This window comes from Erpetoichthys calabaricus, chromosome 3 (assembly GCF_900747795.2).
Source record: "Erpetoichthys calabaricus chromosome 3, fErpCal1.3, whole genome shotgun sequence".
NCBI lineage: Eukaryota > Metazoa > Chordata > Cladistia > Polypteriformes > Polypteridae > Erpetoichthys > Erpetoichthys calabaricus.
The window spans coordinates 298,535,253-298,562,521 of NC_041396.2; the positions used below are offsets into that span (position 1 = coordinate 298,535,253).

The 27,269-nt window shown below is 44.0% G+C and overlaps 1 protein-coding gene across 1 annotated transcript in view; it reads right to left on the minus strand.

Moving 5' to 3' along the window:
• nr1d4a (nuclear receptor subfamily 1, group D, member 4a) overlaps positions 1-26,060 on the minus strand; it is a 49,350-nt gene extending 23,290 nt beyond the window's left edge. The window contains exon 1 of the mRNA XM_028798577.2: positions 25,822-26,060. Coding sequence (XP_028654410.1) covers positions 25,822-25,840 — 19 coding nt within the window. The 5' untranslated portion in view covers positions 25,841-26,060. The remainder of the gene's footprint in view (positions 1-25,821) is intronic.
• Between the last annotated feature and the right edge of the window lie 1,209 nt (positions 26,061-27,269).

Consider the following 27,269-nt stretch of genomic DNA (forward strand, 5'->3'; position numbering starts at 1 on the left):
CAGGTCTCCCAACTGCGAGGCAGAAGCGCTACCCACTGCGCCACCGTGCCGCCCCTTTCCTCTCTATCTTAATACATAATTCGCCATTCTCCTCACTCACCCACGTCCGTCCGAAGCCGAATGCGCAGTCGCCTTCTGCGCAGCTGCCCGAAAAACCTTAGGAAACCGACATCGCGGCAGGCGGCGGACTTACGGCCGCGAAAATTCAAAGAGAAAGCTCTAGAGGCCTGAAAGGCGATTTCGACTACAACTCGAGGCCTAATTACGCATTCATTCAATACACCCATATCAGGTTTGTGGTGCTTATACTTATTACTATTCCACTCGTGCCCGTTTCATCTTACGTTGTCGAAACGGGCTCTTTGTCTAGTCTATTATATAGTGTCTTTCACACCTATCTATGCATTTATAGTGCCTTTCCTATGCCTATCCATAAATCTATGGATATATAGTGTACATAATGCTTTTCACATCTATATAGGTGTATAAGGGGTTTCCTATCAATACTGTATATAGTGACTTTGCGCTTTCTCTCCCTCTAGTAAATAATGCTTTTCTCATCTACTGTATCATCATGACTATTATGTAGTGCCTTTCCTATGCCTATCCATAAATCTATGGATATATAGCGTACATAATGCTATTCACATCTATCAACGTGACTATTATATAGTGTCTTTCACATCTATCTACATGTATATAAGGGGTTTCCTGTCAATATATAGTGACTTAGCTCTCGCTCTCTCTAGTAAATAATGCTTCTCATCTACTGTATCATCATGACTATTATATAGATAGATAGATAGATAGATAGATAGATAGATAGATACTTTATTAATCCCAATGGGAAATTCACATAGTGTATAGTGTATAGTGTCTTCCACTTCTATCGATTGTCACACACGCACACATGGGAGGCAGTCTAAGGGCTTAACTGAAGGGTAAGACGCAGAGTCAGAGGTTGATGAAGTGCACTAATGTAATTTCTCCTTCTTCCACAGACCATCAGAAGGGAAGTCTGGCTACAGCTCAACCCATTTCTGTATCCAGGCCACGCCCTCCTACTGACCTCACTTCCAGTGTAAGAAGGGAGACAAAACAAAAGATTTGGGGATCCACCCCATGTATAAGAACACAGGCACTCAATTTCAAATGTAGCAGAGTAATCATAACGGACGGAGTCTCAATGTGGCTAAATGGGAAGGTGAGGTGGTTGGGACTTTATATGTGGTGGATAGGAAGAGGCGGGTCCTTGGCGGCAGTGATGTCAGTAGGAGGGCGTGGCCTGGATGCAGAAAAGGATTGAGCTGTAGCTGGACTTCCCTGTAAAAGAGGGAGAAATGGCATTAGTGCACTTCACTTCGACTGCCTCCCCTGTGCATATGTGTGACACTACCATCTGCTTGTTTCCGGTTTTCAAACATCTTCTGTGGACTGAAGGTATGACTCCATCCTGTAGTGAATATTCCTCAAACATCCTCAGTTGATAAAGGTCTGCCGGTCAACTGCAGGTCACCTTTTTTAATCTTTGGGTAGTAGGGTGGCACAGTGCTCAGTGCTGCTTCCTCACAGTCCCAGATTCCCACATTCAAATTCTAGCCTGGTCTTCATCTTTGTACAGTCTGCACGTTCTCCTGTGGTCCATGTGGGGTTTTTCACTTCCCATATTCCCATCGTGCGTGTGTTTGGTTAAAGGAGGTCCTGCTGTGGGTGCATGCAGGAGTGGGCTCTGCAACAGAAGGAGGACTGTCAAGGCAGACTTTTTCACGCCATACGTGTGTAATGGACTTTACAAAACATGCAGATGGCGCCATTTAAAAATGTAAAATAATATTAAAGAGTCCATCCTGCTTAATTCAATTCAGGGATGTGGTGGGTGGGGGGCAGAGGCGTAGGTGTCAGAGGACTGACAATTCACTAACACACCGCTTGGAGACACGAGAGGAACACTCAGTGTGGAGCACGGCCGGGCACGCGATCTGAGCATCATTATTTTATAATTAATATTACTAACTCTCTTCCTAATTCCTAATAATTATAGCCACAAATTAATTTGATTTTAAAATCATAATAACAATAATAATTCTTATTTTTATTACTACTGTTGTTAGATTAGATAAACTTTATTAATTCCATGGGGAAATTCCAAATTATTTACCAATAATTATAAAAAAAAAGAAGAATTGATTACAGCCTTGGCTTAACTTCAGTTATTATAATAATAATAATAAATAATAATAGTAATAACAACAAATTGTTAATGATAATGATGATGATGATGTTATTACCATAATTTTAATGCCATGAATTAATTTGTCATTAATAATTATTATTCTTACTGTTATTTTTTAACAATAATTTTTAAATGTATTGTTAATATGAATTATTAATAACCAAGCATTAATTTAAGTTATCAAATTAATAATAATAATAATAATAATTCGTTAATGATGATGGTGATAATAAAATTATGGTAATAACATTACCATGAATTAATAATAATAGCAATGAATTAATTTGTTATTAAAATAATAATTGTTATTCTAACTCTTATTTTTTTAACAATAATTAATGTACTGTTAATAGGAATTATTAATAATCAAGAATTCACTTAAGTTATCAAATAATAATACCACCATCATTTTTGTTAAATAATTCTTGGCTTACCAATTACTAATAATTAATAATAACATACTAAATACCTGTTATTGAAGTAATAATAATAAGTTAACATTAACTTATCATTACTATTATTGCTATTATTATTTACCAATGATTGGTAAATAATATCAGCAGTAGTAGTAATGATAAGTTAATGTTAATAAAAATAATAAATCTTTAATACTAAATATTTAAAACATTATAATAAAAATATCCATGAATTAATTTCAATTAACTTCAACGAGGATGAGAGAGTACATAAATAAGAGTTCTGTCTGCAGTTAATAAGCTGGAACTGTGACAACATATATTTTGTATGGCATTTTCTTTGGTCTGCGGTGGGTTGGCACCCTGCCCGGGATTGGTTCCTGCCTTGTGCCCTGTGTTGGCTGGGATTGGCTCCAGCAGACCCCCGTGACCCTGTGTTCGGATTCAGCGGGTTGGAAAATGGATGGATGGATTTTCTTTGGTTCCGGTTGCCATAGTGTTATTATGGGCAGTGAGTGACATCACACACACAGCAGTGTAAAACTCAGCACCGTGCTCGTTCTGGTCATCCGAGATTGCGGATTTTGGGTTCGATTACTTACGATAAACGAGTCCTTGCTTTTATTCGTCGGTTTTGAGACCAGTTTAGTGTTTCAACGACCCGACTCTTTGCCATCTTTTCAAGGACGTTTCATCTCCTGATCTGTAAGACAATTTATCTGCTTTATCGTCTCTTTTCTCTCTCTATGGCAGAACAAAATAATGGAAGGGGGAAAACCACCACAACCCCTGGCCCAAATTAACAAAAACTGGTATATTTTATTGAATTTGTTATGTTACACAAAGACGTTCCACCTAAATCCAAAACTTACAATATGTTGTCACACATGTGCTCTACCAGAGTGTGTGGCAGTCTTGGCTCATGGGGTAAAAGACAACCGAGGTACTAACCTCTTTTCCTTTCCCGGCCGTTAGAGTGGAGAAAGACAAGTAACATCTCATCCGGTTTGCCATGGGACATCCTACGATTTCTGGTCACCCCATTATAAAAGAAACAACGCAAACAGAAGGGAGTTTTATCACGTATGTACATTGGAGGGTCACCCCATCCTAGCTTCTCCCAGGTGTGTAATACCACCTCCGGCTAAGAGGGGGCGCTGCCGTTAACAGACATGTCATGTCCTTCCAACACCATTCTGGAGAAAATGCCAGGTGAGGGCAATTTAACCCTGTCCCTTCTAGTCCTAGGGCTTTAAAAATGGACGACAGCTCAAATGGAGGGGTGTTTTGAGCAGGGAGAAGATCTGAAGACAGAGCCGCCTCATACTCCATTGCTGGCAGAAGCCTGATGATCGAGGATACTTCTCTACGTGGCAGCGATTCTTTTATTGTTTTCACACCACTGTGCGATTTTTGTGATTATAAAAAGAACTAATACTAAACGTGGGGGGCATGTTGGGATCCCAAACTGCGTTTGGATTACCGACTCTTCTTCCCTCGACCACGATGTTCATCCCAAGGACCCAAGGAAACTGCAAGAAATATGCTCGCTAACAGTCAGTGAACGTTTGTCACTCATCTTTTTCGTTTTTGTTCTCTCTTATAATATAGTGTCACCACTTTTAAACAGGGATCTTTCTGGGACCCCAACTCTTGACCACATACTGCCTCTTTTCTTCTCATTATCAAAACTAAGTTTTACTTCCTAATGTCAGTAAATGTAAAGTATTACACATGGATGTTGGAATACACAACGGGAGGTCTGAAACTTCAGAGTCCACCTTATGAGAAGGATTTAGGAGTCGTAGTGGACTCTAAGCTATTGACTGGCAGTCAGTGTTCAGAAGACATTAAGAAGGCTAACAGACTGTCAGGTTATATAGCGCCTTGATGTGTGGAGTACAAGTCACAGGAGGTTCTGCTTAAGCTTTATAACACACTGGTGAGGCCTCATCTGGAGTACTGAGTGCAGTTTTGATCTCCAGGCTACTAAAAGGACATAACAGCACTACAGAAGGTCCAGAGAAGAACGACGAGGCTGATTCCAGGGCTACAGTGGATGAGTTAGGAGGAAAGATTAAAGGAGTTAAGACCTTTAACCATTTAATGTCAGTAAATGTAAAGCATTACACATAGGAAGCAAAAATGAAGGATTAAATACACAATGGGCGGTCAGAAAATCAAGAGTCCACTTTATGAGAAGGATTTAGGAGTCATAATGGACTCTAAACTATCGACTGTCAGACAGTGTTCAGAAGCCATTAAGAAGGCTAACAGACTGTCAGGTTATATAGCGCCTTGATGTGTGGAGTACAAGTCACAGGAGGGTCTGCTCAAGCTTTATAACACACCAGTGAGGCAGCGATTCTGTTTTTATCGCGGTTGTGCATTTATTGTGTTTATAAAAGAACTGGTACTAAATGAGGTGGACCGTGTGGGCGCCTCAAACAGCTGTTGGGTGACAGACTCTTGTTCCCTCGACCACAGCGCCCATTCCAAGGACCAAAACTTCCAGAGCCAGACTTTCTGCAGACGTACTGGAAATATGCTTGCTAACACTCAGTGAATGTCTGCCATTCATCTTTTAAAATTTTTTGTTCTCTCTTATCATTTAAATGGGGATTTTGCTGAGACCCCAGCACTCTACCATGTGCTCTTTTCTTCTCATAATCAAACCTAACATGTTTACATTTACTGACATGTAGGAAATAAAGTGTTACATGTAGGAAGTAAAAATGTGAGGTTTGAATACACAATGGGCGGTCTGAAAACTTGAGAGTCCACCTTATGAGAAGTATTTAGTAGTCGTGGTGGACTCTAAGCTATCGACTTCCAGACAGTGTTCAGAAGCCATGAAGAAGGCTAACAGAGTGTCAGGTTATATAGCGCCTTGATGTGTGGAGTACAAGTCACAGGAGGGTCCACTCGAGCTTTATAACACACTGGTGAGGCCTCATCTGGAGTCCTGTGTGCAGTTTGGGTCTCCAGGCTACAAAAAGGACATAGCAGCACAAGAAAAGGTCCAGAGAAGAGCAACTAAGCTGATTGAGGGGTTACAGGGGATGAGTTAGAAGGAAAGATTAAAAGGAGTTAAGACTTTTAACCATTTAATGTCAGTAAATGTAAAATATTACACATAGGAAGTAAAAACGTGAGGGTTAAATATACAATGGGAGGTCTGAAAATTGAGAGTCCACCTTATGAGAAGGAATTAGGAGTCACGGTGGACTTGACATTATTAACTGCCAGAAGCCACTAAAAAAACTAACAGAGTGTCAGGTTATATAGCGCCTTGATGTGTGCAGTACAAGTCACAGGAGGTTCTGCTCAAGCTTTACAACACACTGGTGAGGCCTCATCTGGAGTACTGAGTGCAGTTTTGGTCTCCAGGCTACTAAAAAGACATAACAGCACAAGAAAATATCCAGAGGAGAGCGACGAGGCTGATTACAGGACTGAGAGGTGTGAACAAAGAGGATTGACAGAAGGAGCTGAGCCTTTACAGTTTAAGCAAAAGAAGATGAAGAGCAGACCTGACTGAAGTCTTTAAAATGATGAAGGGAATTAGTCCAGTGGATCAGACGGTGACTTTAAAATGAGATCATCAAGAACACGGGGGGCACAGTTGGAAACTTGTGAAGGGGAAATTTCACACAAACATTAGGAAGTTTGTCTTTACACAAAGAACGATAGACACTTGGAATAAGCGACCAAGTATTGTGGCAGACAGGAGGACTTTAGGGACTTTCAAAACTTGACTTGATGTTATTTTAGAAGAATTAAGTGGACAGGACTGGTTAGCTTTGTTGGGCTGAATGGCCTGTTCTCGTCCAGATTGATCTAATGTTTTAATGTCTGAAAATCAGAAGCACACCTTATGAGAAGGATTTAGGATTCATAGTGGACTCTAAGCTATCGACTGGCAGACAGTGTTCAGAAGCCATTAAGAAGGCAGATAGATAGATAGATAGATAGATAGATAGATTTTATTAATCCCAAGGGGAAATTCACATACTCCAGCAGCAGCATACTGATACAAAAAAAAAAAAAAAAGTGTCAGGTTATATAGCGCCTTGATGTGTGGAGTACGAGTCACAGGAGGTTCTGCTCAAGCTTTATAACACACTGGTGAGGCCTCATCTGGAGTACTGGGTGCAGTTTTCGTCTCCAGGCTACTAAAAGGACATAGCAGCACAAGAAAATGTCCAGAGGAGAGCGACTGGGCTGATTAAAGGACTGAGAGGTGTGAACAAAGAGGATTGACAGAAGGAGCTGAGCCTTTACAGTTTAAGCAAAAGCAGATGAAGAGGAGACCTGACTGAAGTGTTTAAAATGATGAAGGGAATTAGTCCAGTGGAACAGACGGTGACTTTAAAATGAGATCATCAAGAACACGGAGGGCACAGTTGGAAACTCGAAGGGTAAATTACTTACAAACTTTAGGAAGAGAATGACAAACTCTTGGAATAAGTGAACAAGTAGTACAGCAGACAGTAGGACTTTAGGGACTTTCAAAACTCGACTCGATGTTATTTTAGAGGAATTACGACTGGCGAGTTTTGGAGGACTGAATGGCCTGTTCTCGTCCAGATTGTTCTAATACTGTTAAAAATTTCTAAATATCAACAAAATATAAGAAACCTGTAAGAAAGGAACACAATTTAAAAAAAGGACTAAACTTCTATATCTGAAGAAAGACCAAAAACTAAATGATAATAATAATTCTTTGCATTTATATAGAACTTCTCTCACTACTCAAAGTGTTTTTTTTAGATCATACGATACGGGCAATGCGACGGCAGCCATTACAGCGCCACTGCACTCGCCACACCTGAGCCGTTAGGTGGTGAAGGGATGTGAGAGACAGAAAATTAAATGGCAGGGGATGATTGGGGGGGGGGGCAGAATGACTAGGCCATGGTGGGCAATTTAGTTTGGACATCAGGATAGCCCCTACTCTTTACAAAGGATACCCAGGGGTCTTTCATGACCCCTGTCTCTAACTGGCTCTCTATGCCAACCCTTCTCCAACCTAAGAGCTCATGCGTGGTGAGCATACTGGCACAAAAATGGCAGCCATTGCATCATCCAAGTGGGTGCTGTACATTAATGGTGGTTGAAGTGGCTTCCCATTCCCTTGGAATAGTGAGAAATGTCCTTATATAAATGTAAAGAATTATTATTATTATTAAGCAAGGAGGTATGTAAACAAAACAATTGGAAAGGGGGCAAAGAACCATGGTGATGTTTGCTAACTGAGGCACTGGAAGTAAAATAAAACAAGCGTGGAGGATCCACTGCCAGGGCAGGATCACATGGTATTGTTTTTTCTTTAATGTCATTAAATAAATTAAAATTATTTTTTATTATAATAGATATATAATATATATATTATAATCTATTTGTCCCAATAAGTGCAAGACAGCTAGGCAGTCAAGTTGGCATACCATAGCCAGGGCCGTCTTAAACGTATGGGCACAATGGCCGGGGTACCCCAGGAGCCCACGGTGTTTCCAATGCCCATGTGTGTTTCTGTTTTGCCATCAAGCGCACTACTTGGCCCGGGGGGTCTATGATGCTTGTTAAGACGGCCTTGGTCCATTGCCCCTTTTGTCGTCGATGCCTTTCGGCTTGCTTGCTTGCTTGCTTTGGCAACTTCTCTGCCAAGCAGCCCTACCACTATTGAAGGCAGTTGGTGGCATTCAAGCAAATGAAGGAAACGCTTTAAGCAGAATTTGTGGGGAATGGGTTGGGAGTTTCACCCACCAGGTCCTCAACGGTGCGTCTGCATCCAAGATGGGAGAAGAGAAGAGATTTGGCAGACGAGAGGAGACCGTTCAGCCCATTTGTCTGCCGTTTGTTTCGCTAGTTGCTCAGCTGTTCCCGTATCTCCTCCAGATTCTTCTTAAAGGTGCTCGAGGTTTCTGTTTCTACTCTTCGTCTCCATATTTGATTCCAGAGTCCCAAACCCCAATGCACTCCCCCTTCATTTCCACTAGGTGTCCTCGAGTGCCGGAGTCACCCTTAAGCCGATGGACCTTCTTGAGTGACGCCTTTGAAGATTCTGAAGACCCGGATGAGGTCCCCACGCAGTCCCTCCTCATGACTACACAGGTAGGACAATGGGGGCTGCTTTTTGACGAACGTCTTGTTCTCCGATTCTTCAGGTCACCACAACTGGCAAGCCCGTGATCCAATTCTCTTCCCTTTCCTTGCGTCCTTCACGAGTTGTCAGCGAGGAACCCTGGGAGAAGCAAAAAGGGGTTCGCGGCAGTCCCAAAAATGTGTTTCCAGTACACGGCACATCAGCGACTCGCACCCCCGTCCACGTGTTTCTTTCCGTTCTTTTTAAGCCCGTCAAACTGATCCGCTGCCTCACAGACCCCCCGAGCGAGCCAAGCACATGTTGAAACAGACCTCCAGGGTGACGGAGGAAAGCCGTCAAGATCGAGGTCAGTCCTAACGTGAGCGCTGATGAAGAAGTGAGCAGGGATTGCCTCGTGTGCCTTAACCTACCCGTGCGGGGCTAATCTGTCGGTCACAAGACGCGGGCGCGGCAGAGAAACGTGAGGATTTTCAGGCAGTCGAGAAGGGCGGGCAGACGGCACCCTGCGGTTTGCAAATTAAAAAGAATTAAATACAGTTGACCTTCAAAAGGCACATGGAGGGTCCGACTCTGGGATGCAGGACTAGGCCTCGTTTCGCCAGTGGGCTTTAAATGGTGACGGGACTGGTAGTGTGTTGGCCAGATGTCACTGAGAAAGCCTCCCGGCGACTCATGAACGCTCGTCACGCAGCAGCAGGGTGGGGCTCAGACCATGCAGGGACCACCTTGTCCCTCTTCGTTCCTTTATGAAGGGGATGACCTCGCATCATTCAGCTTTCTAAAAGTCTGCGCCTCTCGTTCCACCATCCCAGTGTGTGTGGCGTCTGCATGTTCTCTCGGGGGTCCATGTAAAAGTTTCTCCTGGTGCCACAAAGACCATTACAGCAGTATGACAGTAAGAGTTGTACCTTTAGATAGATAGATAGATAGATAGATAGATAGATAGATAGATAGATAGATAGATAGATAGATAGATAGATAGATAGATAGATAATTAATCCCAAGGGGAAATTCACATTCACATTCACTTTATGTGGTATGTGTGTCTCCTGCAGGCCCTGTATGGACCCTGCCTTTGATACAGGATAGGGTTGGGAGGACCCCCTCCTTGGGCCCTGCAGTGGACCGACACCCCACCTGTTATTTCCTGCCTCGTGCCCAGGGTTGAAAGAATGGGCTGCAGCCTCCTTGACCATAAACTACATGAATGGTCAGCCCATAACTGAAGGATTAAAAATTTGTTTGAATTTGTGTCATATCCGTGTCTGTCCTGTGGGCTTCGGTCACCAAGTGCCTTGAGCATGGGAAAGGCGCTATATAAATAAAATGTGCTATTATTATTCCTTATTTATCATGGCTGATTGAGCTCACTGGTGAGACCCTAAAAAGAAAAGAAAAAAAAAATGATCTGGCAAGCACTGATGTTGAAAGGCGCTATAAAATTGTAACAGTGTGCTGAATTCAAAAGCAGAGTGCTTGGTAAACCTTCCTGGGCCATTGTGATTGTGTAAGGTGCTACTCAATTTCGAAATGCACAACACGAGTGTGCCTTTCAAATGAGAGAGACAGCCCTATAAGAAATCATCTGTCTTCATATATTGCCCCTTCCTTCATAATGAGAAACAGATGCTTCAAGAATATTCCTCGTTATGAGAAAGGCACTATATAGGAAATTCTGTAAACATGCACTTCATGAGGTAGTCTTCCTTCACGTTTAGTGCTACCTTTTACAAGGAGGACCGACCAAAATTCAGCACTGCATCTTTATATAATGCCTTTTAATAGATAGCACTCACTCCAAGAAAAAGAGTCTACCTCCATGAATCACATAACCTGTTCTGAGGGGTACTCAAATGCCGCAGCAATCCATTCTTATATAGCGCCTTCCAACAGACAGCACTCTAAGAAACTGTCATTTTTGTATGTATTGTGTCATCCTTCATAATGACCGATGTGGCAACAGGTTTTAGAAGGCGATTTCTCTTTATATAGTGCCTTTTCATAGATAACACTGTAAGGAATAGTCTGCTTTAAATTTTGTGCTGTCATGACACGGCAGTCTATCCTTGTATAGCGCCCCCTAATGGCCAGCACTATAAAAAGTAGTCTGCTTTCAAGTTTAGTTCCATTATGATTATGGAGGCAGCAGTTTACAAATGTATACGTGTGTGTGTATTTTATATATATATTTATAGATAGATAGACTCCCATTATAGCGCCTTGTAATGAATAGCACAAAACATTCTACCTTCATGTATTGCACCGAGTTTTACAAGGAGTACTCCCATGACCCAGCCATTCATTGTTATATAGCGCCTTTATACAGTATAGATAGAGCTATAAAAAAAAAGTCTTCATGTATTATCAGCGACAGCTTTAAGAAAAGAATCCCTCTTTATATAGCGCCTTTTCATAGACTTTATGACCTGCCTTTGGGCATTGTTTTCCCTTTATAGTCAACACAACAGTCCACATGAGATTTAAAAAACGTGTAAAACGTCACAATGCGCTGCGCTTTATGCTTTGAAACGCGCGTCTCTGTGCTCGCATTTTAAAGTAAGGGACAATCAAGTTAATCCGCAACCCCCCCAAAATCAGTCGATGCAGTCCTAAACGACACAACGACCATTCTGAAAGGGGTACCTTTACTTGCTTTTCTCAGATGCCACATTTAGCACTTAATGCCCTTATGCCAATCCATCTTTATTTTATAGAGACCACATTGCAGGGTGCGTTATTCCAATGTGCGCAGCCTCAAAGTCTTTCCCCAAGGGGGCTTATAGATAGATAGATAGATAGATAGATAGATAGATAGTCTGTGGAATATCTATCTATCTATCTATCTATCTATTTCTATAGGGCTGCCTTTGTGAATTGTATTATTTTTTAATTGAGTATCCCATGACACAACAGTCCATCCTTATATAGTGCATTTTCATAGACCGCACCACAATTTGTATCGATTTAAAATAGTCTTTATATACTCTGCCATCCTTCATAATGACCACCGTGGTGGTCCATCTTTTCATAGTGCACTTTCTCTAGATAGCATGAACTCTATGCAATAGTCTAAACCCCACACCGATTTCAAATTTCAATTAATTCGGACTTCAGGCACCGATTGGGAAAGTCAAAACAAGAAATGCCATACCATACGATGCATCAATGAAAGGCGCTATAGCATTAACATCCAGAGGCTGCCTTAGGGGTGTGCGGAGGCCTAGGGCTGACAAACTCCACGCGGGGCTGGTCACGTTAAACGCTGTTACCGTGGACTGTATAAACTTGCGCGCGAATTTAATATTAACATACACCGGATTTTCTCATTACAGTATTCATTTAAAATTTTGCAAGATACCACGCGAACTTTTTCAAAATATAACGGGAGAATATAACTCAAATCCGCTCAAACGGGACAAGCGGACCTCAAAAGCGAGGCCCCTTGGGGGCTGTGGCGGTCGCCCTACTTGCCACCCCCAAATGGCTGTGGCTAAACGTGAAATAACGTGGACCTTGGCCAATGACGATGGCAGAGATCAGTAGACAGAAAAGCGAGAACATAGTGTGCTAAGTGAAGAAACAAGTGCCACGCATGAGAAGGGAAGAAAATCGGGAATCAGCCTGCGGAAAAAAAATCCTAATGTATACGTCAAAACACGCCGATGTCTTTGGGAGCAGACGGCCTACAGAATGTTCTCTTCTTTTATGCGCTAAGAGTTCGTAGACATTCCGCCGCAAGAATACTGATCCGCCCCCTCCTTTTCTACCCACCAATCAGCGGCAGGCGTTGCTCTAGAGTGATGCGCAACGTCATTTCGCTCAGCCCCGCCTTCCCTTTCTCGCTCTTTTTTCCCCCACACGCGCTTACTTGTCACGTTGTCGCCTCCAACAATAACAAAATGCAACCCTCGCGACTGTGACAGCAACGAATGCGCATAAATAATGGAAGCGGGTTGCTTTTTTTAGCCAAAGGTTAAGATGTAAAGCCGGGCGTTGCCAGATCGCCGCTAGCAGGGGATGACATAAACATGGAAGTGAAACACACACACACACACACAAAAACGTGACACTGATGAAGTTATTGACCTACTGACCCATCGCCGGTGGCACAATAGGAGCGTCCAGGCTCACGCGCGGCACGTGGCTGGGAAAACGCGTTCACGTGAGCTACTTCGGGCGCGCCCTTGCCAGTCTACTCGGGGGTGTTTACTGTTAATAAGAAAACGGTCGTGCCCGCGCTCCCTTCACGGAGGGGTTTTTAGCAGGCACGTTGTTTGCTAGTTGCCATGGGAACCGCATTGCTCCAAGAATCTCGATTAAACGTTGCAAAAAAAAAAAAAAAAAAAAAAAAAAAAGCTCAGGAATTCCTGCAAGAACATTCCGCTGAAGCTTTCCAAGTTCAGATGCCAAATGAAGTGCCAAGTGCTTAGAAAATACGCACGCAGCTATAAATAACTGGAACTCGGATGTGGAATTTCACAGAAAAATTAGAACAACGACAACATAAAGGGCCTCCTTTACACCTGGGCACCGACACACACAAGCCTGACGAGAGCTGAAGAACAGCCTTGCAGAGGATGATCGGAAAAAAAAAGTAGACAGATGTGTGTGAGCAAACCAGAAAGGACACAAGCAAGGCGCTATATTATTATTAATACTGCATCCAAGGCGACTTACAACATTTAACATACAATTGGTTCACTTTCTTTCGTTTCTCCAGTTGGAGTGCAGGTAGGTGAAGAGACATCCTCAGGGTCACACCGATTTGAACCCACCCAGAGCCTTAACCAGTATGCCACACTGCCATATATAGCAGCACAATTATCATAATGAAGCGTCGGACAGGAAAATGAACACATGAATCGAACCTTCGTTAAAAGTGTGTGCGTATGTGGTGGTGGCCAGGTCTGACAAAGGGTCACCTTCTTATACAGTGCCTTTTTAATCGATGACACTGCAAAAATGCACTTTATGACCTGCCTTTTTACGGGCAGTCCGTCATTTTATAGTGCCTTTTCACACGTAGTGCTGGAGCAACGGTCTGTCTTCATTAATTATTCAAGCTTTCATTTATTTTAAAACCTTTTATATCGAGTACAGCCACGACACCGCCATCTATCCTTATATAGCGTCTTCTAAAGGATAGAACTCTTATCAGTAATGCATGCTTTCAAGTATCGCACTATAAGATTTATGAAGAGTACCCTCATGACACAGTAGTCCATCCTTATCGCACTAAAAGAAATCATCAGGAGTCGCCTGCCCTTCTTAATGAGCACTGGAGCAAAACGTTTTAGATGGTGGTCCCTCTTTATAGAGAACCTATACACGGCTAGTGGAATTAAAGTAGCTTGTCTGGAAGTATTGGACCACCCTTCGTAATGTCCACTGCAGCACCAGGTTGTAGAAGGTGGTCCCTCTTTATATAGCGCCTTTTCATAGATAGGACTGTAAGAACGCACCTTATTAAATAGTCGGCTTTCATTAATTTTAAAACCTTTTACACGGGGCACTCCCACTCCCATTATAGCATCTTGTAATGAATAGCATAAAAAAAATTCTACCTTCATGTATTGCACCGAGTTTTATAAGGAGTACTCCCATGACCCAGCCGCCCATTGTTATATAGCGCCTTTATACAGTATAGATAGAGCTATAAAGATAAGAGTCTTCATGTATTGAGTTATCAGCGACAGCTTTAAGAAAAGAATCCCTCTTTATATAGCGCCTTTTCATAGACTTTATGACGTGGTCTGCCTTTGGGTATTGTTTTCCCTTTATGGTCAACACAACAGTCCACATGAGATTTAAAAAACGGGTAAAACGTCACAATGCGCTGCGCTTTATGCTTTGAGACGCGCATCTCTGTGCGTCGCATTTTAAAGTAAGGGACATTCAAGTTAACCCGCTCCCCCCCCAAACCCCCAAATCAGTCAATGCAGTCCTAAACGACACAACGACCATTCTTAAAGGGGTAAGTTTACTTGCTTTTCTCAGATGCCACATTTAGCACTTAATGCCCTTATGCCAATCTATATTTTATACAGCGCCACTTTGCAAGGTGCGTTATTCTAATGTGCGCAGCCTCAAAGTATTAGATAGATAGATAGATAGATATGAAAGGCACTATATATCTATCTATCTATCTATTATATGGTGCCTTTCATATATCCTATCTATCTATCTATCTATCTATTATATAGTGCCTTTCATATCTATCTATCTATCTAATAGATAGATAGATAGATAGAGATATGAAAGGCACTATAGATAGATAGATAGATAGATATGAAAGGCACTATATAATAGATAGATAGATAGATAGATAGATAGATAGATACTTTATTAATCCCATGGGAAATTCACAAATTCTCAGAAATGAAGAAATTCCAGTCCATTACCCCACTAAGTTTGAGGCTGGAATGTGATTAACTTTATTTATTCAGCTCGGCCAGCAAAAGAACTGGCACATCTGAATACAACACCAGGATGGCACCATTTTACCTAACTGGCTTTTTGTTTCTTTAGCTGAAAGGGTTAATACACTCCTGGACCTAAAGATCGGAGTTTAAGATTGTGATGGTTTCATGGCACTGTTATGACCCTGAGCTTAGAGGGCAAGTGCTAGCGGATCAGAATTCAAGTGGCAGATCTGAGATTTGAGTTCAAGACTGGCATGGCACCATCGCTGAAAGTTGGAGAGTTTGATTCTGTAGCTCACTGGGAAGATACATTGGTAGATCTGAGATCAAGTGTACAGATTGGCACATCTCAGATTTGAGTTCAATATGCCTTTAGCTCAGCAGACTAACAGACTGGCAGATCTGTAATGACTCCAAGTCATGAGTGTGATATTAAGATGGCACGTGGCACAGAGCTGGGGGTTTGTTTTGTGAGCTCAGTGGATGAATAGACTGGTAGATCTGATAGCGAGGCTGGTGCCATGACTCTAAGTTGGGGTGCCATATCTTCTGGGTATGACACCAGCCTGGCGCTTTGTTTCTTTAGCTCATTGGGCTAACAGACTGGCAGAGCTCAAGGGTACTGCCATGACACTAAGTTGGGGTGCCATATCTTCTGGGTATGACACCAGTATGGCACTGTGACACCAGCCTGGCGCTTTGTTTCTTTAGCTCATTGGGCTAACAGACTGGCAGAGCTCAAGGGTGGTGCCATGACACTAAGCTGGGGTGCCATATCTTCTGGGTATGACACTGTGACACCAGCCTGGCGCTTTGTTTCTTTACCTCATTGAGCTAACAGACTGGCAGAGCTCAAGGGTGGTGCCATGACACTAAGCTGGGGTGCCATATCTTCTGGGTATGACACCAGCCTGGCGCTTTGTTTCTTTAGCTCAATGGGCTAACAGACTGGCAGAGCTCAAGGGTGGTGCCAGGACTCTAAGCGGTGGTTTCAACTCATCACACTAATGCACTCACACATCTGGACACAACACTGGGGGCACCAAGCTGGGGGTTGTTTATTTAGCTCAGCAGGCTAACAGACTGGCAGAGCTGTAGATCTGAGCTCAAAGGTGGTGCCAGGACTCTAACTCAGGAGTGTGAATCTAGGATAGCACTGTGGCACCAAGTCAGTGGTTTGTTTCTTTAACTCAATGGGCTAACGGCCTGGCAGAGCTGTAGATCTGAGCACAAAGGTGGTGCTATAACTCTAATCAGGGGTCCCATTTTTCTTGAGCATGGCATTATTAGGGCACCATTGCAACAAGATGATTTTTTTTTAATTTTTATTCAGCAGCCTAATAGACCAGTAGATCTAAACGCAAAGATGGTGCCATGAATCCAAGACAGAAGTGTTAAACTAGGATGGCACTGTGGCACCAAGTCAGTGGTTTGTTTCTTTAACTCCGTGGGCTAACAGCCTGGCAGATAAAACCTCAAAGGTGATGCCATGACTCTAATCTGCAGTCACATTTCTTTTTACACTAGGATGGCACTGACCTGGGGGTTTGTTTCTTTAGCACGGTGTCCCGATTTGCCACCGATTGAGTGAGATACTTGGATGGTGCCATGAATGCCCTTGAGCTCAGTAGCGGATCCCATTGTTGAGACATGGGGTGGTCCTCCGTGCTCTTGTACCCATCCCAAACCCTCCCGGTCTGCCATGTAAAGTTCGCTTTGCAGTGCCATCCCCGCAGCGTTTCAGCCCGATATTCGCACGTTGCCTTTCTTGGTCACATTTGCTTAACGGACTTCCTGAAATGCCGCTGGTGTCGGTGCCGCAATGCCGAGCGAATAAAAGAAAAAAAAGCTGAAGGCGCAGCGCCGAGCCGTCCGAGGATACGCAACGTGACTGCGGCTGCAAGAGGAACAATGCGGCAGCACTCTCTCTAGTCGATAACGATTTATTTTTAAACCTTGACTGGGGACTCGAATGTCGTGCAGAAGTTAAAAACGAGCAACGTGACGGCGGCAGCGGCGTGAAAGGAAGTAAGTAAGCCGGTAAAGCAAATCCCCTTCTCAATCCGGTCAGGTGGCCGCGTCGGCACGCTGTACCGACTAACCCTGTAGCCTACCGGACCCGCGGCGGTCAAGATCCACGTGACTCGTGTTGCCCTTCGTCATGGACTGACAGGGGAAATTGGGTTGGGGGTTTGGAGTGTGCATAGAGGAGTTTTCTGGGGACTGGAAATCACCACACAACACGTTCTCTCTCTTTTTTTTCTTTCTTTTATTTCTTTAAGCGGAAGGGTGGCGCGCGTTTAATAGGAAAAGAAGCGCAACGTGATGCCAACACTCGGCTACTTGTCACATCACAGACACGATGTCACTCACCACGGCAGTGGTGGGGGTTTTGGGGGCGCAGTGTGCGGGCGGGGAGAACAGAATACGAGAGCCCGGGACCGGTCAGTGCAGCCTGCAGAGGAGGAGCGCGAGGACATCAGGAGCAGGACCCCCGAACCCCCACCACCATGGCCGCCCCTACCTGACTCCACCGCATTAGCATTTCTTATGTCAGCTTTAAACAGAACAAGAAATGAACAAAGAAGCACAAATCACAACATTTCTTCATTTTGTTCTCTTTATACAGCAAATGAACGCCTAATTAGATGTAGTGGTGATAATAATTGTAATAATGTTCCAGGGTACGAGTACTGTTACTCTGTGTTACTCGATATGGCCAACAGTATCACCTGTGGCATAAGGTACAACAAAAATAACTTATACTAATACTACTGAAAAACAAAGATTTAAAAAACAAAACCACCACCACCACAAATAATAATAATAATAACTAATCATAATACTTAAAAATACTGCAACTACAACCTACTTATAACGTACAATAATAATAATTACTACTATACTGCCAATAATAATAATTCAATTTATATAGCGTCTTTCCCATGCTCACTACTACTAATAGTAATAGAAAATACAACTAGTAATTAAAAAAATACCAGTACTGCCACCACTATTAATAATACCTACAAATTTTAAAATACTACCACTACTAGTAACATTAAAATACAATAACATTTAAAAAACTACTACCACAAAATACAATACTTAATAATACAAGTATTATTAGGTGTATTTTATATTATTATTATTAGTATTTATTATTAGTTGTATACTATTGATTATTATTATTATTAATAATAAGTGAAAATATCATTACTATTGATAATAAAAACTACTACCGATACTACTAATAAATATAAATTGAATCTAATAAATAGAAAATAACTACTAATATTAATAAAACTACTACTAATAGTAATATAATACTTCATAATCTCTATTATTAGTTGTATATTAGTAGTTTATTATTATTAATTGAAAATACCACTACTACTAATAATAAAATCTTCTACTAATAAAATACAATACTTAATAATCTCTATTATTAGTTGTATTTTTAGTAGTTTATTATTATTATTAATAATTTAAAATACCACTACTAATAATAATAATAAAATGACTACCAGTACTACTACTACTAATAACTTACATTTTAACAAATAATAATACTAAATACTACTAATGATAATAATAATAATAATAATAGAAAATACCAGCACTACCAGCACTACTACTTTTTTGAAAAGTTCCCGGATAAGCGGACAGAACACAACTCTGGTATCCCATCTACCAGACGTTACAAGGAATCAGAAGACCCCAAGGGAGCCCGTGCGAGTGTGTGCAGCGAGAGAGCTTTCAAAAATCAGGAGCCCACTGGGATTTCAGAAATCCGTTTCTGGGTCATCTATTCAAGGTCCTTTAGGGAACTTGTGACAGATCTAAATAAATGAAGGGTCTTTCCAGAATCTGATAGTTCTTTCAGGAACCATAAATGGTCACGTATGGCATTTGGTCTTCTTGTTATCTTGATGTGGCACTCGGTGCCACTGCCTGGGATCATCAGAGATCAAGAAGCTAATTGAACTATTGGGAAGATTTGGGCATCAGACTGGACTGCCCAGCACAGACTCTAAGACAGAATGCCCAGTAGTTCAGCCAGTTGGCTGAGGGGTCCACGACCGCGACTGTGTACAGTTTTGTCTTTTACAATTCACCGTCGATCACCCTGGAGGTTTATTTTCCCCCATTGATGCCGACTGAGTTTTTGTTTTCCTCTCCTCTGACAATGCCAGTTAAAACTCATATGGAGCCCCCGTTAGACAAAGTTCATCGCTGGTGCCCCCCAATTGAATAACATGGAAGTAAAAAAATTAAAAAAAGCTTCCATTTAATGTTAGAACACCAATAGCATACACTCCCCTCCTTAGTGGTAAGAGAGCATATAAGGGAGTTATATGATGCATTGAGGACAGGTGATAGGGGGGAGTGCGGGGGGGGGGGGTATTAAGAGCACACAGTCAGGCTTACTACAGTGTAAGACTTGGGGGTCCATGTTAAGAGAAGGGCATGGCAGGGGCAGAGGAGGTGTGTGGGGGGGGGGGTTACCCCCTTAGTGTTAAGAGTACACAGAGGGTAATCTGTTACATCATTTGGATTGAAGTGGGCATTCATCAGAATTGCTTTCAGTTTCACTGCCTGAAGACCGACTCACTTAGTCATCCCTGCTGGTGAGAGGCTCCTCGGCACCACTGCTTGTCTCATTGTCAAGAGCGGGCAACCCCTGGGCAGCTGAAAAACCGTAGCTCAGGTGACGCTTGGGTCTGATGCTAATGGAAGACACGCCTACACCATTGCCTGGGTAATACTCTGGCCTAATGCTTACATAGGACACGCCTACACCATTGATCAGGTAACACTCGGGCCTAATGGTTATGTAAGGTACGCCTACACCGTTGCCTGGGTAACACTCAGACCTAATGCTTACATAGGACACGCCTACACCGTTGCCCGGGTAACACTCTGGCTTAATGCTTACATAGGACATGCCGACATTGTTACCCAGGTAACGCTCAGGCCTAATGCTTACATAGGACACACCTACACCGTTGCCTGGGTAACGCTCAGGCCTAATACTTACGTAGGACACGCCTACACCGTTGCTCAGGTAACGCTCAGGCCTAACACTTACGTAGGACACGCCTACGCCGTTGCCTGGGTAACGCTCAGGCCTAACACTTACGTAGGACACGCCTACGCCGTTGCCTGGGTAACACTCTGGCTTAATGCTTACATAGGACATGCCGACATTGTTACCCAGGTAACGCTCAGGCCTAATGCTTACATAGGACACACCTACACCGTTGCCTGGGTAACGCTCAGGCCTAATGCTTACATAGGACACGCCTACGCCGTTGCCTGGGTAACGCTCAGGCCTAATGCTTATGTAGGACACGCCTACACCGTTGCTCAGGTAACACTCAGGCCTAATGCTTACATAGGACACGCCTACACAGTTGCCTGGGTACCACTCAGGCCTAATGCTTATGTAGGACACGCCTACACCATTGCTCAGGTAACACTCAGGCCTAATGCTTACGTAGGACACGCCTACACCGTTGCTCAGGTAACACTCAGGCCTAATGCTTACGTAGGACACGCCTACACCGTTGCTCAGGTAACACTCAGGCCTAATGCTTACGTAGGACACGCCTACACCGTTGCTCAGGTAACACTCAGGCCTAATGCTTACGTAGGACACGCCTACACCGTTGCTCAGGTAACACTCAGGCCTAATGCTTATGTAGGACACGCCTACACCGTTGCTCAGGTAACGCTCAGGCCTAATGCTTACATAGGACACGCCTACACAGTTGCCTGGGTACCACTCAGGCCTAATGCTTATGTAGGACACGCCTACACCGTTGCTCAGGTAACGCTCAGGCCTAATGCTTACGTAGGACACGCCTACACCGTTACCTGGGTAACACTCAGACCTAATGCTTATGTAGGACACGCCTACACCGTTACCTGGGTAACACTCAGACCTAATGCTTATGTAGGACACGCCTACACCATTGCCCGGGTAACGCTCAGGTCTAATGCTTACATAGGACACACCTACACTGTTTCCCAGGTAATGCTCAGGCCTAATGCTTACATAGGACACGCCTACACAGTTGCCTGGGTAACACTCAGGCCTAATGCTTACATAGGACACGCCTACTCTGTTGTCCAGGTAACACTTGGGCCTGAACTTACATAAACCACACCTACTCTGTTGTCTGGGTAACGCTCAGTATTAACACCGTTAGCACTTTTACAGTCCGAGTAACCCTCGCCCCTAACGCCTACGTGAGATGTGACTACAGAAATTGCTCGAGTGACACTCAGGACTAACGCTAAGCAGGTTAAGAGGCACACACACGCTCCAGATCTTTCTGTTACATCTACACTACAGGTATCGATGGGGAGCCCACCCCAATCCTCAAAGTCTTATAATACAATAATATGTAAGTGTGCTAATGGACAGGATGGGACACCATTTTGGGGAGTCAAGGGGCACTACAGGTGCCAATTGGGAAGGCCCTCGAAGTCTAAGAATACTGAAAGTGCACTAATGGACAGCAAAGGAGCACCATTTTGGTAAGTCAAAGAGCGCACGCAGTGCGGACACCAAGGGGGAAGGTCCTCAAAGTCTAATAATTCTGGAAGTACACTTTGGACACTGAGGGGCATCGTTTAGGTAAGTCAAGGGGCATGCGCTCCCGGACTTTTCTGCCTACTCTATAGACACTGAGGGGTGCTATTGTGTTAACTACTGTAAAGGGAAGCACAAAATGCCACCTAGGGCTCCACAGGAGCTTCAACCAGCAACAGATGGATGGGATCTTCGGTTATCGATTCATTTTTATGGAGAAGTCGAAGAAAAAAAAAAAAAGTTACATGGGGTCGCTAAGGAAGAAGAAAGAAAAAACAACAATCAAAATCTGCAGGGGTCCTAAGGGTAAATATTCTGACCCGCTGCCATTCTCCCGAACATAAACGTGTTTAAATAGTTGGCATATATATTTTTTTTTTCAGCTTGGTCCTTGAAGATTTGTTGCAGTGGGGTCTCGTCGACAGCTGCTTTCATTCCAAAATCCAAACCTCAAGTAAAGATGCAGGAAGCCCCCACAATCTGTGGAGAACAAGCAATGCGTCCACACTGTGGTTAACACACCAGAGACTTTAGGGGGCTTTGGGTGGACGTCGAGTTCGGTTTTGTTTGTTTCCTTTTTCACTTTCTCGTAATTTTGTTTTTCTAGAAGTTCAACTTGATTGTACGAAGAAGAAGAAAAAAAAGGACCAGTTATATTTGGGGGGGGGGGGTTTGGGGGGGGCGGGGAGGCAAGTAGTACCCACTCTCTTCTCTCAACTCACCGATAAGTAAGTCCTGTGAAGTGAGCTACACAGCCAGTGACAGACCCCCATCCCCGAAAAAAAAAAACGATGCAGTGGACCACCCTCTCTTCCAAATGCCAATTCTTTAATGGCACCTTACTGGGTCGTGTGGCTCCACTGCTTGTCCCGTTTCATTTTGCGATGGCTTCCTCTGCACGTGAAGTTGGATCTTTGGGCTTTGAAAAGGTTCCCAATATGTGGGCAAACTAGAAGTCTCTCCTTTGTGGCAGGCAGGGAACAAACGGGACAAGAAAACCCAAACTGTGCCCATGTGGTTGTATGCAGTTGAGAGGGCGTTACAAAAAAAAAATAAAAAAATTGTAAGCCCACCGAGATTTCACAGATTTGTTACCATCACCCACTTTGTGGATCTAAAAGTGCAAAGGCTCTGTCTGAAACCTTCTTATGAATGGCACCACTCTGAGGAATCATTTTGGTGCTTCTATTTTTAAAAGTAATACCCTGCTTAGCCCCCCCTGGAAAAAAAAAAAAAAAGACAAAAATAGTCCAGCATGACCAGCTGTTTGTGCCCCCCTTTAGACGACATGAGCTCAGGATCATCACCAACACTTTAAATGCACCCAGACAAAGCATGATCTGCCCCAGTGCCACAAAGCAGTAGAATGGCACAGCATATACTTCAAGTGACATTGGGACACAAACGAATAGAAGAGTGGCAGATAAATATCACCCAGCTTATAACACAGACCAGCAGAAGTGCACCAAGCTTAACGTAGGCACACAACATGACGGCATCACAAGTCGGTGTAAGAGCAGACAGACATTTGGACTCGACCCAGTCAGACAGCACAGTGACAGGGGAGGAGCACAGGATTGTCACCAACACGCACACGAGCACAGGACCAGGGGGTGGGCTCCTTTAGAGGTGTGACCTGCCCTAATGCCATAAAGCACTACAACTATCACCCAGCGCAAGACCAACACGGACCAGCATGATAGCACTAAAGTCAACATGTCCGTACAACATGGCAGCGTCACCAGCCAGCGCACGAGCAGAGTGACGTACGGAAACCCAGCACAGTGATTAGGGACGAGTGCAGGATTGTCACCAGCAGGTCAACTCACAAAAGGGACCACGGCATGCATCCGAAACTGGGAGTTACCTGTCCAAATGCGCTAGTGTCACAAAGCGGTCCATCTGGGCGGGTACTTCTAGTGAAGCTGGCTTAGAAACCAGTTTGAAAAAGTAGTGGGCAAATATAAGCACCCTGTACAACACCGGACACAGACCAGTAGAGTGGCACTAAACTAAACATGTGACTACAACATGGTGTCACAACCCAACGTAGGAGCAGAGTGACACACAAACAGGGCATGTGCACAGTACAGCAACAAAGCGCAGCAATACTTTGTCTTTCTCTCTTCTCATCTTCATCACTACCCTCCTCCTCCTCCTGGCAAGCTGTGTCCTCCATTTTCTGACTCTCAGAGCGGAGACAGGTGGTCTCTTTTATGTAGCACCCGATGTCCCAAAGGACTGGCTTGGGAGCACTTATAGGTGAAGCGGGAGCCTGACAAAGTAGGGTTCCCCAGGTCCTGCAGCACCCACAGTGTTGGCAAACTCCAAGTTCCATGATGCCCAGTGGGAATCTGGGGCACCTTTGCAACCCGGGGGGGGGCTGCCCACCTATGGGTTCGTGGGAGTCCATGCCCTGCAGATGCGGTCTTTCCCCCATCCTTTCACTTCATGCACATCCAGGCCAGGTAAGGATGCCCGCTGTCTCTGACATTGGTCATAATGCCACAAGCACCCGAACTGCAGTAATGCATAACACACTTGTCATCATGCTGGGTTCCAAACCAGTATAAAAAGTAGTGGACGAATGTGTGCACCTTGTACAGCGCCGACATGGACCAGTGCAGTGGCACTAAATGGGGTGTGCACACACAGCATGGCAACGTCACCAGCCAGCGTATGAGCGGAGTGACAATACGCACCCGGCACAGTATCATAGGGAATGAGTGCAGGATAATCACCAACACGCACAAAAGGACCAGGACATGAAACCTTTTACCAGTGCCAACAACAGGTGTTATCTGTACCCAACGTGCCATTTAGAGGGAGATGATGGTCACTGTCGAGACTTCACCAGTGCCACAAACCAGCACACCTGCAGCAAGGTGCATCACTTATCTAAGGCTGGGTTAGAAACCAGTATAAGTGCACAAATATATACACATCCAGTGCAACACTGGCACACAGCAGTAAAGTGGCACTACGTTCAATATATGCACCCAGCATGGCAGCATCAGAACAGAGGGACATATGGACCCAACTCAGTCACAGGGGACGAACACGGGACTGTCACCAATAAATCCACTCACCAAATGGACCAGGGCATGCAACCTACACCCAGGACGTGTGCCATCTGCCCAAATGCACCAGTGCCACAAACCAGTACACCTATGGCAATACAGTATAAACTGTGCATACTTCTAGCAAAGGTAGGTTACAAACCAGTATTGAAGTGCATCCAGGGCAACACTCACACGGACCAGTAGAACGACACAGAGGGTTAATGTGTTCCCTTCAGCATGCCAGCATCACAGGAACAGAGTGGCATATGGACCCAGCTCAGTTACAGTTACTGGGCATGATCACAGAATTGTCACCAACAAGTACACGCACATCCACAGAAGGACAAACGCAGGCTGGTGCACACACAAAGACACGCCAAGAACCAGCAGATGCACCCCAACCCATACCAGTATGCACCACCATTGGTAAAATAAACCTTAGACAGCCGGCGGGCGCGCAGATCTTTTCTGAGAGAAGTTTGGTAGCCACGTGCCTTTAACAACAGCCATTCAGTAAAGTTAGCCTGCAGATCTCGACCAGTACGTCTGCATCAACTCAATCCAGTACCCGTGCAGGGCATTACTGACTGTGAAGAAGAATGAGCACCAGTACAGGTGTGGAGGACCAGTATGGAACATTGGCAGGGGCAAGCATTGCTGCAGCTGTGTTTCAAACCAGTAGAAGACTGGTCTGGATTGCACGTACTGCACTGGTTTATCAGACCCCTGCAAATGCAGAACCCCTTAGATAACCAATGCCACAGACAAGCAAATGAGTTTCACAGTCAACTTGCAAAAGACACGTGCCCACTACGGCAAACTTACAAGCGACTATGGCACCAAAGGTCCAGTTGCGGGCGCTCACCGGTGGCACTAAGCAGCTCACGTGCTGCAGAGAGATGCAGGTTCGGTAAACTACTGCAATCCCAGCAGAATCAAATCAGTAGCCACTGAGCCGAACGCGGGATGAGAACTTCTTACCGGGACTGCCGTCCATCATCTCCACGGTTGATCGAGCGAATGTGACCAGGTATCCGTCTCTTCGTGCCTTCTCCAGGGAAGTGTAGCTCTGTCGCGGTTTCCCAAGTAGCGTGGCTAACCCAGTGCTCAGAAGCCGCAGGTTGACGTCGGACGGCGAGCCCTCATCATTTACTCTTCTTCGTGGCTCGCTGGTTTCCGCTCTGCAGCCTGCACGCTTAAAACTGACTGAACCTCGACAGCCCCATCAACCCTCTTATGTTTTTGTTTGTACGGCGCGGGGATGTGGGAGGGACTTTTACGCTTTGTTTTTCGGCCTATCGCGCCGCCTCATTGGCCGCTGTTGGGGCACGAGCCGCGGCGTTGGCACGCGCCGAGCGCACGTGAGCGCGCTCGTGAACCTGGCCTACTGACACACATTTTATTCACGCGGAGAGGGGGCGGAGCGCAGCGTGACGAGGGGCGGGATAGGGCCCGCCTAGTACCAGCTGCTCACTCACTCACTCACTGGAGCTTGGCTTAGTTAAATCCCGCACGTGTCTGTAGGTGACACCCGCTTTGCTCTCTCAAAGTCTTTAAAGGATGCTTCGATTACAGAGACAAGATGGCCTTTCAGATTCTCCGCACCCTTTGTATTTATAAATATATCGAATGACGGTCTCTTTGTGTACCTGTAAAGCACCATACGTGTTGGCATACCGTTACAGGTGTTTTGTAAAATAAAAGGTAATCGATCTGAAGGACTTATTGTGATACGGGAATAATGGAAGGGCTTCTGTGTCTTACTGATGCCTAAAGCTAATACAGGAGCGTTCGATATAGCGACCCACATTGTGAGCAATGCGACGATAAAGTTAATCAGGGGCGGACTGGCCATTTTGGCTTTTGGGCAATGCCCGGTGGACAGCGGACTCTGGTCTGGACATAGGCCGGCCGTTTCATGAAGTACATTTTACGTACTGGTTACTGTTTGACATTTATTTTCTAAACTACTAAACATTATCTGCCCGGTACTGTGATTTATATAGTCCTACTAGCAAAATACCCGCGCTTCGCAGCGGAGAAGTAGTGTGTTAAAGAGGTTATGAAAAGTAAAGGAAACATTTTAAAAATAACGTAACATGATTGTCAATGTAATTGTGTTGTCATTGTTATGAGTGTTGCTGTCATATATATATACATATATACATATATACTGCATATATATATATATATATATATATATATATATATATATATATACTATTATATATATATATATATGTATATATATATGTGTGTATATATATATATATATATATATATATGTATATATATATATATATATGTAATATATGTGTGTGTATATATATATATATGTGTGTGTATATATATATATATATATGTGTGTATGTATACAGTAATCCCTCCTCCATCGCGGGGGTTGCATTCCAGAGCCACCCGCGAAATAA